The sequence below is a fragment of the Mirounga leonina genome, unplaced genomic scaffold (genome assembly GCF_011800145.1).
Source record: "Mirounga leonina isolate KUSES-001 unplaced genomic scaffold, KU_Mleo_1.0 Mir_115, whole genome shotgun sequence".
NCBI classification, from domain to species: Eukaryota; Metazoa; Chordata; class Mammalia; order Carnivora; family Phocidae; genus Mirounga; species Mirounga leonina.
Genome location: NW_023270268.1, coordinates 43736920 through 43751689, shown reverse-complemented (window position 1 = coordinate 43751689; position 14770 = coordinate 43736920). Strand labels below are relative to the sequence as shown.

Genomic DNA, 14770 nt, shown 5'->3' with positions numbered 1-14770 from the left:
GTATTATCATAGCAGGAAAAAAAAGTTTACTCATGCACAGTTGTGTGATATTTGCATCTGAAAAGAGGAAGTAGGAATATTCTGAAGGATCTGCAATGTGGTGTCCACAGAGCCACCAGGTCCTAGTTCCATCAAGTCCTTATCTTATAACTTAGTCTGAAAACCATCAGCAAAGTAGATAAAATAGTGAAGCAGAGTGACATTCATCCAGGTTTGTGGATAAGGAAAGATCCTTTAAAATAATCTGGCACAACAGTTTGTAATGAAAAGGAAAATGCTTGAAGTACAGAGAGGATAATCCACTTTCTCAACATAGCACATTGTGAACTTGAGCTCTGGAGACCAAATACCTGGGTGTTCAAATTCTGGCTCTGTCTTTCACCAGCTGTGCAGCCCAGGGTAGGAGTCTTTTTCTTTTTTTTTTTAAGATTTTATTTATTTATATGAGAGAAAAAGAGAGCACAAGCAGGGGGAGGGGCAAAGGGAGAGGGAGAAGAAGACTCCTGTTGAGCAGGGAGCCCGATGCAGGACTCGATCCCAGAACCCTGAGGTCATGACCTGAGCTGAAGGCAGATGCTTAACCGACTGAGCCAACCAGGCGCCCCCTGGGTGGGAGTCTTGCCTTCTTCCTGCTTTAGTTGTCTCACTTTCAAGGTTATAGAGATTAAATGAGTTAAACTCATAAAGTGCTTAACACATAGAAAGCACTCCAAAATTGTCATTATTGTTGCTGCTACTGTTTTTCCAGGTCACATAGCCAGTTTCAGGGTATCCTACCATGCATTCATTCAGCAAATATTCATTAGGCACATACTTTGTGCTGAACACTGTTTCAGGTGCTAGGGATACATCAACAAACAAAACCAACAAAATTTTGTGCCCTTATGGAGCTTACATTTTAGTATAAAGAGACACACAATAAATTATAAACCGGATAAAGAAGAAGATTGTATAGTAAATTGGAAGATACGTGCTGTGGACAGAAGGGAATCCCACGTGCTAGGGAGAAGAAAAGTGGAGCAGTTGTTGATATTAAATCATATGGTCAGGGTAGCCCTCATTGAGAGGGTGACATTTAAATTAAGACCTGGTGGAGATGAAGAAGGGAGCCATGAGGATACCGGAGGGGAAGTGTTCAGGCAGAGAGAAGAGTCAGTGCAAAAGCTTTCTGTTGCAGGTGTGGCTGGTAGGTCCGAGGAGCAGCAAGGAAGCAAGCCTGGTTGGAGCAGAGCGAGTGAAGGAGAGAAGAGTGGAGATGGGCAAAAAGAGGTAATGGGAAGTGAAGTCATTAAGGAGCTTTGAAAGCCATAGAAGGGATCTTATACTGCAGGAAATAGGGAGTCATTGCAAGACTTTGAGGAGTGACCTGATGGAATTTATATTTTTAAAGGGTCACTCAGGCTCCTATGTTAAGAACAGTTGGGAGGGAGGCAAGAGTAGAAGCAGAGAAACTATTTAGGAGGCTCTTACAGTTCCTTGGAGGGACACAACTATGGCTTGAACCAGGGAATTATCAGTAGAGGTGGTGAGAAGTGGCTGGATTTTAGGTTATACTTTGAACAGGTGGCAGACTGGTTGTGAAACATGAGAAAGAGAGGAGCTAAGGATGAATCCAACATTTTTGACCTGGCTTTATTAGAAGACTGGAGGTGCCATTAACTGAGATGAAGAAGGCGGTGAATGGAATGAATGGCTTTAGGAGGATGAGCAAGATCATTCCAGTTTAATAATTCTTATTCTTGTTTCTCTGTAGAGAAGATACTTTCCTCTTCCTAACTTCTTTCAAGATTTTCTCTCTAGATTTGTTCTTCTGTAGTTTGAATATGATATGCTTAAGTATGGGGCTTTGTTTTTTGGTATTTATTCTAGCATTTGTTCTCTAAGCTGCTCGAATTTGTAGTTTGGTATTTGTCACTAATTTTGGAAAGTTCTCGGTCCTTATTATTTCAAATATTTATTTTACTCCATTTCTTTCATTCTTCTTCTTCTGGCAATCCAATTTTGTTATATCTTTTGAAAATATCCCATAGTTCCAAGATAGTGTGTGTGTGTGTGTGTGTGTGTGTATGTGTTTGTTTTTTGTTTTTATTCTTTTTTCTCTTTGCATTTCACTTTTGGAAGTTTCTATTGACTGCTCTTGAAGGTCATTGATTTTCTCCTTGGTTGTGTCTAGTCTAACGAAGCCTCAGAAGCACCTTTATTCCTATTACAGTGTTTTTTGATTTCTAGCATTTTCTTTTGATTCTTTCTTTTAGAATTTTCATCTCCCTACTTGCATTACTTCTCTAATGGGTTTAAGAAAAGTTGTTGAGGGGCGCCTGGGTGGCTCAGTTGGTTAAGCAACTGCCTTCAGCTCAGGTCATGATCCTGGAGTCCCTGGATCGAGTCCCGCATCGGGCTCCCTGCTCGGCGGGGAGCCTGCTTCTCCCTCTGACCCTCCCCCCTCTCATGAGCTCTCTCTCTCTCTCATTCTGTCTCAAATAAATAAATAAAATCTTTAAAAAAAAAAAAAGAAAAGTTGTTGATTTCCAATTTGTCCAGTGCTTCTTGTTATAAGGATGTTGGAGCTAAGAATGAAAGTCTTAGAAGTTCATATTTGGGCATGTTGAGTTTGAGATGTCTATTTGGTTGTTGCTACGGAGAGTATGGTTCATAGACCTGCAGCGCTGGCATCACTAGGGAGCCAGCACAGAAATGCAGAATACTGGGCTCCACCTCAGACCTACAGACTCAGAATTTGCATTTTGAAAGACCCTCAGATTTTTCTGAGGATTCATCTGCACATAAGTGTTTGTGAATTGCTGTACTAAACAGCTAAGTGAAGATGTCGAGTAGACCACCATATGTACTGGAATTAGGCAGAGAGGTCCAGGTTGGAGACATACATTTCTGAATTTTTGTCATGTTGATAATATTTTAATAGTAGCCATGTTATAGATTTTTTTTCCTAGGGGAAATTAGTGTCAGTGCTCTCTAATCCAACCACAGGAATATGCCTGTAATTGAGTAAGTTGTGTTTATTGCTTGTTGCAATGAAAGACAACACATACCATAGAGAATCACGGAGTATCTCAGAAAGAAGGTGTTACAAAGGGTTTACAGGATTGGTGCTTGTGTTAGGTGTTTTGAGGGATGTTTAAGGAAGCAGGGCTTTGCTCTGGATTGGATGCAGGAGGGTCGATTCTATGACTGGATGTCTTAAATCTTATCTATAAGTCAGGAGGAACAAAGCCAAGCTAAAGCTATAATTGGTGAAGAAGCATTAGTCAGTTATAGCCAGGATAAGGGAATGCTTGGTTATTTGAAAGGTTTGGGCAATGTTCATGTTCCTCCTGTGTGTTCAGACATTATTTTGGAGTGGACCTATTTTTGTCTTGATTCATTGTGGTCACAGTGGTGTAGTCTGATGTTAGAGTTCAGGACATTTTGTGTCCAATAGGAGAAGAACACCAAGGTCTAACTGTGAGTCCCAGGACAAGGCCCAGCTGATAGTATCAGGCCAGTTCCAAATATCAGGGCCTGCTTTTCTCTTTCCTCTTGGTCCTCAACATTTCCCACTCTTTCCTTCTATGCCTTGTTCTGTGGCCATCTGGTCCCTCATGGAGTCTACCCCATACTATAAAAGCTTGCAGTTTACGTAGTTCCAACCTGAGAAGGACACAGGGCTCTAGCCTAAGTGTACCTATCTGCCCCAGCTGCCTGTTGCTCTACTTATTTAAACTCTTCTGATCTGGTTGATGGTTGCTCAGAGTTGCCCAGAGTAGGAGGTGGGGAGTTTAGTAGTAAGAACATCCACCAGGCTTTAAGGTCTGTGTTTAAATTTGACAATAACACCTACTTGCTTTGGTCAGTTCTTTAAAGCCCCCAAGTTCTAGTTTCCTCAACTATCAAAAGAACTTAATGAACTTTCCTTTCAGGATTTGCTGACACAATTAGAGTTACTGTTTAGAAAATGACTAAGGACCATCTGACTTTCAACAAATAGTGGTTATTGGCAGAAGAAACAGAAAGAATGGAAGTGGATGTAAATGTTGCTAACATCTTCCTCATTGTCTTTAAACTCCCCATCCTGTCGCCACGTCATTTATATCCCATTGGTCTGCTTTGTTGGAAGATAAAATTAGAGTTATATGTTCTGAGCAAAACTTAGCATTTATTAATAATGGAGAAGTATATGCACTTAAATTATGGAAGCCAATTAATAAGGTCACACAGGAGAAACATTTGATTTGGAATCCAGGGATTTCTGTTTGAACCCTGGCACCATAACTTGGAAGTGTGCATCATGCAGTGAGTTCCTAGACCTTCTGAGCTTTAGATACTTCATTTATTTAACAGGTATAAGAGTTGAGGTGAAGGAGAGTGTTTTGAAGATTACATTTTGAAGAATAATTTTTTAAAGGTAATTTTTATATATTGTAAAGCTTTTTTGCAAACAAGGTACTAGTGTCATTAGAACCTTATGCATATTTTCATGTGCTCTATTTCTGCTTAAACCATTTTCAGCTGTGGAATGGAAAAACCAGGAAGGAATCCAAATTTTCCTCCAAGGTGTTTGAACTTACACCTTTGGGCCAAATTCAACAAAGCTTAGCTAAGTAAGTTGCCTTATGCTCTTGGGCTACAAACCAAGAAAATAACCAAATAATGGTGACCAACTTGAAATACTGCTGTACCAAAAGACGGATCTATTGAGGTCTATGCAGGAAGGGAAGGACAGAAATTGTCATCTTTCCAAGCCATAAAATATAACATCACCTAAGAAAAAGTGCTGCCTTCCAGTCTCACCCATTCACCCCCACCCTCACACACACACACAAAGCCAGTTTCCCTAGTTATTTCTTGAGAAGAAGAACAGTGAGTGTTTACCAACACCATTTTCATTGTCTTGGGGAGAGGATGCTTAACTTTCTTTGATAGGCTAGAAGGTAAGTCCTCACAGCGGCCAGGAGCTTTAATTGTTACTACCTTTCTGTTATAGATAAGGGGACTTGGGGTTCAGAATGATAATGCAACTCGTCCCAAATCACATAGCTAGTATATGGTGGAGTTGGGAGGTGGGGATACATCTGTTTGATTTGAATACACTAGACTTTGCACTTCTTGGGGTGCTTACTAAATAAAAAGAAGAAAAAAAGGCAGCTGAACGGGTCTTCTATTATCCACGTTCCAAAGTAAAATCAATGTTTCTGGGAGGATGAGGAAGGAAGTCACAGAATTTCGGTATAAAGGGACACTGGAAAGCCCACTGAAGGAATCCCTCTCCCTGCCTGCTGCGTGGCGGGTCTTTCACAGCTCCTGGTCTAGGCTACAGTGACAGGGAAGGTCATAAGGTTCTTCCATATACAGAGCTAAATATGTGAGACTAGAGCTTCCAACTATTCCAACCCATGGGTCTCCTCCTTGAGGCCAGAGAGGCTGTCTCTAATCCCTCTCTCATGTGAGACCCAGCAGGTCTGATGTGAGTCTTCTCTCCAACCCTTTCAACTGTTTCCCCAAGGGTGCCACTTGTGAAACCCTTCCTCTTCTTGATTTTCCTGTGGGCAGCTTTTCTACACACCGAGGTCCCTCCAGGCTTAGCTTTTCTGACTTCCTTCCAGCATCTGCTGGTGACATTAAAACCTGCCAAAGCAGTGGACTGTTTACCCAACTTGTTTTTAAAACTCACCTATGAATTCACAAATGTGAATAATTTTTGTGATACAACAGCCTGGAAGTTTTGATTTCTGTAGAATTTAGCAACTATTGCTTATAAGGAAGATTCAGAGTCCCGTTATTTTTTAATCCAAGAAAGAAAAAATGCAAATACTTTGTTGATTTTTTAAAATCAAGTAATATAGAAATGTATCCTCCTTGTAAAAAATAATTTAAATATAATAACCCTCTCTCTTCTCAGAGCTGTATTTAGTTTGATAGGTACCCTTTTGGGCACCTCCTTAAGTGTGTATAGACATCTGTATGTGCACCCAGGAAAAATATACTTTGATTTTGTGTGTTTTAAAAAATAAATGAATTACATTCATAATAGAAAAAAAATGCTACAATTGGAATGAAGGAAGTAGACTTCTAGGCAGTGATATATAAAGGTCTCTAAGACACGTAGTTGAGGAATAAAAGCAAGCTGCAAAACAATACATGTTATATGATTGCCCCGCCTTAATATTTCTAAGTGTGGGTTTCCAAACCTCAATCAGGATACCACTTTAACTGTTGAAAGGCGTTGTGGCTTTCCGATTGTAAAGTCTCAAACAAGACCCAGTGGTAATAGGTATCCCAATAAATGATGATATACAAATCAGTGACAAAGATTCCTGTTCCTTTCCTTACGTACTGTAACTGTAGCCAAGGGACTTTATTTATTTGTTCCTAAAAATTTTTACATTTCTTCCTTGACATTTCTAGAAGATACACAGAATAAAAAGAAGTAATCTCTAGGATTTATAATCTAATGGTGGTAGAGAAAATACATGTATATTTAAACAACAGTACAAAACTGTGTAGTTAATTACCAGGCCTGGACACAGCTGGTGAATTCAGAAAGAGAGAAGTGTCTATAGGCTGAAATAATCAGGGAGGTCTTCACTGAGGAGGTAAAGTTTCAGGAGGCTTGCAAAATGGGGACAACTTGGATAAGCTGTGTCCCTAATAAGTCAACTTCCCCGAGGGAAGGGGTCCTCTAAGTGAATTATGCAGATGAACGTGGAATATCAGATTAGGGGCAGATTATGGACAGTCTTAAATTTCAAGAAATTTGAGAATAAAAGTATCAAATGACAAGGAATTTAAATTAACATCTAGAGCAACGAATTATTAAAACTAACATGCAATGAAGAATTTGGGAGAACGTGGAGGCTGGAGAATAAATTGGAGATGATTCTTATAACCTAGGAACAGAAAGTAATTGTTGGGGGATGGTGTCGGGGGATAATCTGGTAGCCCATCTACCCAGTAATTCAAGCAAGCTCTGATACCGGCCAAGCACCAGTATTCTCTATGGGTTGTGCAACATTTCACTCAGCCTGACTAATGAAAACTAAATGCATTTGGAATGGAAATGATGTATGTGTAGATGAAACCTGATGGGCTCTTATGCAACTCGTACTTATTATGTAAATGGACACAAATAAAGGAAGAAAGCCTGGGTTATAAAAGAAAGGCAGGCATCACTCACTTAGACTCTCCAGGATTAAGGTTTGAACATGAAGGCCCTTTCCCCACTGATCTTTCTGGTTTTTATTAGTTCTCCAGGTTGGGCAAAAGACAGGCACTACAGCATTGGTATTAAAGAAACCACTTGGAACTATGCTCCTACTGGTAAAAATATGCTCAATGGGAAGCCTTTTTCAGAAGATCAGTAAGTAATACCTTTGCAACGAGAAAGTCACTCTCAGAAACAGAAGTTGGTAATTGTTATTCACTGATAAAATGCTAATGAAGAATTTCCCATCGTTGACCCTTTAAGGGCACATTTGCTATTAGAACTGCTTCCTTTGTTTTCTTGATAGAAATCAGAAATTATTCTTTCTGAGAATTGTCGCCACTTCTGCCAACATGGCACAATATTTCAAGGATCATTTCTAATTCTGTGCTTATCATCAATTTTGTTTGTGTGGTGCTCAAGATATAAAACAACACTTTTCCTTCTGATATGGAGGGTATGGCAGAGATTCTAAAACTGCAGCTCTGTTCTTGATTTCTCTTTTCAAGTAATTGGGAGGGAGAAATCTCGTGGTTATGCGTGGGGGTTTGGATTTACCCTGTTTGTTGGCCAAAAAGACCCTAAGTCTACCAGCAAATCCACAAATCCGTATAAATGGGTAAACAATTCTAAGTCACTGGGATTGATCTAATGCTTGAGCTCTAAAGTGACCTTCAAGTGGGGTTAGAAGCCTTTTTGTGGCTCAGTGTGGAGAGTTTGGTAAGTCTTGTAAGCCAAAATGCCACGCATATTACTGGCTACACTTGTATTTGATCCCTTCATCATAGACTCCAACGTTCTCCTTGCTTACACCACCTTTTTTGATTCCCTTCACATTTTCTCCCGTGTCTGAGTTTTGTCTATCAAAATTAGGTTGTGAAGCTTCTTACTTCTAGTTTCAGTTGACTTAACATTTTTTTTCTTTCCTGTCAAACTTTATTAAAGTTCTCTCTTTTTGTTTCTTTGTTTATTTTTTACAGAGAGTTTCAGTCCTATAAATATCTAAAACAAAGCCAAGACAAGATAGGATCTGTTTATAAAAAGGCTTTGTATTTTCAGTATACTAATGACACATTTCAAACCATCATTAAAAAACCATCCTGGCTGGGATTTTTAGGGCCGATAATTAAGGCAGAGACTGGAGACATGGTTTATGTTCATGTAAAAAATTTTGCTTCAAGAATGTATAGTTTCCATCCTCATGGACTCACCTACTCTAAAGAAAATGAAGGTAAGTGGATCCTTTTTTCTTATATTCCTGAGCTGTTGCTTATGGGAAGTATGAGCCCAAGACCTCAGGGAAAGCAGGGTAATTATGAACTGGGAGTAGTTTGGGGTGAATGCAAACTCTTATTTTTGATGTCTTTAATGTTTATACCTGACAATCCTTTTTCAATTTTTCATCTTGAGTAAGTGCCCACCCTTGTGCAATTCTTAGGAAAGAAAACACACTTTTCACTCACAATAATAATAATACAAACTAATGAACATTCATGGCTTACTAGAGAAAGCATGGGCCACTTTTTTTTTTTTTTTTGGTAGGAGATGCTCATGAGCAAATGTTAGGTTGGCAGAAATACTATTCTACCCCCACCTCATTTCATTTTCTAATAGATGAGGATTTGCCTCTTGAAAACATCACTGTCAAGAGAAATCATTATTTTCCAGGAATACTATTCTACCCCACCTCATTTCATTTCCTAATGGATGAGGATTAGCCTCTTGAAAACATCACTGTCAAGAGAAATCATTATTTTCCAGACAGTATCCTGTCTCCTAGACATCTACACTCACAGCTGCCCAATGGTGTTAGAAAAAGAGAGGGAAGAGAAAGCCAAAAAAATAAGGTTTTATGTTCACCATGGAGCAGGGGGGTGCTGGGATATGGGTAAATATGAGAGGTTGGCCATGCTTCAAAGTCTTCTATTGAATGTAAGAACTTTATTCATAGTTATGAGGACTCTAGCCTCAAGAGATAAAGATCCGAGGTAAAAATTCTAGGAAAAGAAGAAAGAAGGAAGAGAAAGGCCCCAGATTCAGAACTGGGGTAAAAGCTCAGGGTAATGTAAGCTATGCAGAGGGCCACTTTTGGGCTCCAGTGGTCTACTTGGAGGACACATGAATACCTCTTGATGCCCTGGGTCCCAAGTGTGAAGAAAATATGGAAGGCCTGTCAGGAGTCTAGGTTTTTGTATCTGAGGTCTAGGCATATAGTAGATATACAGTAAATATTTTTGGAATCCGTCAATAATGGTGATAATAGTCTGCAATTATACTGCCTATCTCATTCCGGTTTCGTCTAGAAACTAGACAAGCTGGATATTCAAGTGGAAGTCAGCTAAGGAAGAAGAGACAGGAGACAGGAAAGAGGAGGGGAGGAATGCACACTTGATTCCAAAAATAGAAATTAACATACATTCATGGCTTACTAGAGAAGGCATGAGTGATATTCAAAATACTGTTGCCCAATGGTTACTGTGACCGCAGTGTGGATTATGTTTCCTAGGTGCCCTCTATCCTGATAATACTACGAGCGAGCAAAAGGAAGATGACCGTCTGCAACCAGGGGCACGATATACTTACAAGTGGTTTGTAGAAGAAAATCAGGGGCCTGGCCCCGATGACAGTAACTGCGTGACAAGGATTTACCACTCCCATGTAGACACTCCAAGAGACGTGGCTTCGGGTCTTGTTGGACCAATTCTGACCTGCAAAAGAGGTAACATATTTTTAAAATCTCACTGTAGCAATAGAACCAGAATAAGTGGGCTCTCCCCCTGCTCTCCTCGTGGAATTTTTCTATCAGATGAGCTCCCTTTTCCTGCCTTGACCTTGATTCTTCAGTCAAGAAAGTAAAGTTGCCCTCTCAGACTCCGAGCACTAGATGGCGATGGTGAGTCCAACACCTCAGTTCAAGTCCAGGTTGGTCACTAGATGGTAGTCAAATCCAGTGAACTTCACTTTAGCCGCCTTTTCACAAAATGACTGACACCTTTCTCCTATAGAGAAGTGTTCAATCAGCAGGGTCGAAGAAGGTAGAAAGCTGAGAGGCTGTTTGCCTGTTCCTTGCATGCATTGTTCCTTAGAGTTCTATCTGTAGGTGTGCAAGATTAAGTTGAATCAGTTAGAATCACCAGTTTATTTCATGGCAAAAATAATTATTGCAAAGAGCAAGTTTTGTTGTTCTTTATGTTTCAGGCACACTGGATGGAGACACCGAAAAAAATATCGACAGGTCTTACGTTTTGATGTTTTCCATAACTGATGAAAACAAAAGCTGGTATATCGATGACAATATTAATGCATACACTGAATCTGGCAAAGTTAATGCTAATGATCCTGACTTCCAGGAGAGCAATCTCATGCCTTGTAAGATTAAAGAAAGCTTTCTTATTCATCATACCCTATAATTCTAACTTCGGTGATTCTATTTAGTGATTTCCTTTTGTTCAAGTTTGTGTGGTTGAGTTTACATTTTCCAGTTTTCCCTCAAGGTACGCTGGTTGATATGCGAGGCATCTAGTAAATTTTGCTAGTTTGCAGAGTTTCATAGCATGTAAAGTTAGGTAGATGCATTTGTTTTCTAAAGTCTGATCTTGATCAAAAGGAGATGGTAAAAAAAAGGAAAGGTATAATTTTAAGGTAATAAAATATTATGGAAGAACAAAAACATAACTGACCAGGTATTTTATGAAAATGTGTTTCTTAAAAAAAATGTTTCTACATAAGATTTTTTCAGAAAAGCCACTCTCATTCCCTCAGTCACCCATCCTTATTCTCTTCTTTCCGGGACTTAGCTTCTTTTTATTCTTTTCCCCTCGTCACTGACCTCTGCCCTTCACTCACTTTTCCTCCTCTTGCCTGTAATTCTTCGTGCTCCTGACACTTCTAATTATATACAATATTTATGGCCTTTTCATGTTTGGAACACCAATCAAATCCCATGTTAGATTATGCATGAGAATAAAGCTGACACTGTGAGGTTTGTGTATTGAGGAAATGCGCCGAATGTATAGCGTATGGGGCGCCTGGGTGGCTCAGCTGGTTAAGCGTCTGCCTTCGGCTCAGGTCATGATCCCAGGGTCCTGGGATCGAGCCCCGCATCGGGCTCCCTGCTCAGCAGGGAGTCTGCTTCTCCCTCTCCCTCTGCCTGTCTCTCTGCCTACTTGTTCTCTCTCTCTGTCAGATAAATAAATAAAATCTTAAAAAAAAAAAAAGAATGTATAGCGTCTGGTCCTCATCTACCGTGTGTGAGAGATTAGCACACGTTTATTTTCTTGGCTCAGTCAGGAGAGCATGCAACTCTTGCTATCAGGCTCATGAGTTCAAGCCCTGCTTTGGGCGTAGAGTTTACTTAAAAAATAAAAAAAATAAAATAAAACATACATTTGTTTTCAGCAATAAATGGATACATGTATGGAAATCTGCCCAATCTCACCATGTGTGCTGAGGACAGGGTCAAGTGGTATTTTGTGGGCATGGGTGGTGTGTTGGACACACACTCCATCTATCTGCATGGACAAACTCTGATATCCCGGAACCACAGAAAGGACACCATTACTGTCTTCCCTGCCTCGCTGGAAGATGCCTTCATGGTGGCCAAGGGCCCTGGAGACTGGCAGCTGGGATGTCAGACACACGGTAGGGATTTGTGATCTTTACATAACACAGCGTCAGAGAATTTTCAACGTTGCAACCCCTCACAAATACCTTCTCTTCCAAATGATAGAAAGCGATTTCTAGGGAGGTGATGGGGTTGCCTTTTGGAAAGGCAGTGACAGGATCAGAACTGGAACCCGGGTCTCTAACACTTAACTCCATAGTAATGAACGCTTCTAGGTATATAGGGGTGTTTTGTTTTGTTTGTACAAAAAACTTTTATATTTATTAGCCAGCGAGCCTTACAAAAAGCCTGAATGGCAGAGCAGGTATTATTACTATTTGTTTTTAAGTTGAGGAAACAAGTTTCAAGAGGTTAAAACATGTGTCCAAAACCCTGTAAGAAGAATTGCCAGGAATATTGTGGGACTAAATGATACTAATCCAGAACTCAGGAAACCTTTGTATTTCCGTTTGTTTCCCTCTTCAATCACACCGTCCATTGAATCATATGATAGCCAGTTATGAAGTCATTCATCTTTTCTATACTTAAATATGACCAAACTCTACATATAATCATGCACTCTTTTGTCTTACCTTTCGATCAAAACACACGGTTGTTATTAGAACCGAAGAATTCACTTTTCTTTCTTTATACACAAATGGGTTTACTTCTGTGATCAAACCTGCCTTCTAAGTCTCATACTTTGGTTAGAATCATGCTTCCACTAGTTACGGAAATAACTACACAGCAAGTATTTATCAGGATTTGCTATGTGCTGGGACCCTCGAGGGCTCTGGGGAAAAAGGAGAACCACTCGCAGCCACTGCAACTCAAGGACTGAATTTAATGGTGAAAAGTTTCTCACTTAGAAAGGAACATCATTTTCAGGTGAAAATGTACACTCAATCCCACTCTTCCTATTTACTGACTTTGCAGATGGTGCCTTCGAGCCACGTCTGGCCCTCAGCTCTGCAGAAAGAATAGGGTCAGCCCTTGGCACAATTGAGAAGCTTCTGAGAGTTCCTTGGTTGATTTGATTGACTCCATAGCTTTCCCTTGTATTTAATCTCTTCCCGTGTCCTAGAGTTGTGTGTGGTTTTTAAAATTTACTTCAGTCTTCTTAAAATTTGTATTTAAAATGTTTTTATTTAAAATTTATTTAAAATTTTATTTTATTTTATTAGTAATTACAAGAATACATGAATAGACTTTGGCTGGAAAGAAAGGAAGGATGGAAAGAGGAAGGAATGAGGTGGGGGAAGGATTGAGGGGGTGGGCAGTAGGCAGAAAAAGCAAAAATCTAATGTGATGTATGGGAACCAGCTCATACCAGCTCAAGAGGGCAGGGAGTTAAGTCAGCCAGCTGGTAAACTGTTGGTAACTTCAAACTGGTCACAGTGGGAGTGTTTAGACCACAAAAATTAGCAAAATAAATCAAGTATGGTGTTTTTTTGTCTTTAGAGAGCCGGTTTAAGAACACACCATTAGTCCAACCCTCCCATCGCCATCTTCGTTCCTCCCCAGAGAGTAAACACTAGGTGTGAATACTTGAAAACCTGTTCACTATGCATTCTCACACAATATATATGAACATGTAGAAACCAAAAACACATTGCTATATTTTGTGTTTTGTTTTACATAAGTAGATCACGCTGCATATAATTTTCTGCTGTTGCTTTCTTCACTTATCAATGTTTTGAAATCTTTTTCCTGACATTCCACATACATCTAACTTATTCTTTTACACTGTTGTATAGTTTTCCACATTGGGGATGTATCTATCCTGAGTAATTTACCCAATTGCCTACCGATAGGCATTTAAATTGCTTCCACGTTTTTTGCTTATTAACAATGTAATAGTTAACATCTTTTTATTTGTATCTTTTTATGTTTTAACAAATGCTGCCCAGATTGCCTTCCAAAATGTCTGTCCTAATTTACACTCCCACCAACAGTACTCCAAAATCAAAGCACAGGACTGGTGCCCTCGTGGAAAGTTACCTGCCTTGATTTTCTTCCTGCCTGCTTCTAGTTAATCTAATAAATCAGCTAATTCATTAGTGACTAATGGTGGTAATTTTATACCCCTGAGGAAAGATATTTTTGGCCAAATAGAATCTCAAATTCTTCTCGGTAGACAGGCAACATCTTCATCTAGGGACTGGTCCAAAGGTGGTGATTATTCTCCAGTAATATATGTTCCTCTAACCTTTATCTTTGCATCCTGCTTTTTGTATTTGTTTCATACATTTTAGGTTTTTACACAGATTCCGTAAGTAAAATGCCTCAAATCTCTCCAAAAGGGAGAAGTTGCAGTATTGTTGGCTAAAACATAAAATATATATGGAATAAGAAAAATGTTGCAGTAACATTCTCTGCTTGGGTTTACTGTTTTTCAGATAGTATGAAGGCCTTTTTTAACGTAAGGAATTGCCGAAAACCTTCAACAGATGTTCATGGGACACATGTTATATGTTACTATATTGCTGCTGAAAAAATTGTTTGGAACTATGCTCCCTCTGGTGTAGATTCCTTCACTAAAGAAAATTTAACAACATCTGGAAGGTAATAATTCAGTGATTAAAATATTTATGGTTAAATAAAGATAATCGAACTTTTTCATAACCAGCTACTCCTAAGAAGGATTTAGGCATCTTGTCATAAAAAGATACCGATAAAACAAAAGGAGAAAAATAATTATATCAATAATTAGAAGATGTTGAATTAAAAGATCACTACCACACAAAATTTTTCTCTAAATGCCTTGGCAGCTAGCGCGAAATAAAACATACTGCTCATTTTTCCCCCTAGCACTGTTTTAAAATAGATTTATTATATGTAATTATGAGGCAGTGGATAATGTTATCAATAACAATTTTATAAAAATTCAAAACATTCCTCATGTATCATTTATACTTCCCTGCTAAGATCTGAAGGCATAATTAAATTATTGCCCATGACATTTTTTA

The 14770-nt window shown here is 39.2% G+C and overlaps 1 protein-coding gene across 1 annotated transcript in view; it reads left to right on the top strand.

Annotated features, from left to right (window-relative positions):
* The first annotated feature begins 7199 nt into the window (after positions 1-7199).
* LOC117999426 (ceruloplasmin-like) overlaps positions 7200-14770 on the top strand; it is a 30020-nt gene continuing 22449 nt past the window's right edge. The window contains exons 1-6 of the mRNA XM_034988526.1: positions 7200-7354; positions 8179-8429; positions 9705-9917; positions 10397-10567; positions 11597-11849; positions 14205-14366. Of these exons, the coding sequence (XP_034844417.1) occupies positions 7200-7354; positions 8179-8429; positions 9705-9917; positions 10397-10567; positions 11597-11849; positions 14205-14366 (1205 nt within the window). The remainder of the gene's footprint in view (positions 7355-8178; positions 8430-9704; positions 9918-10396; positions 10568-11596; positions 11850-14204; positions 14367-14770) is intronic.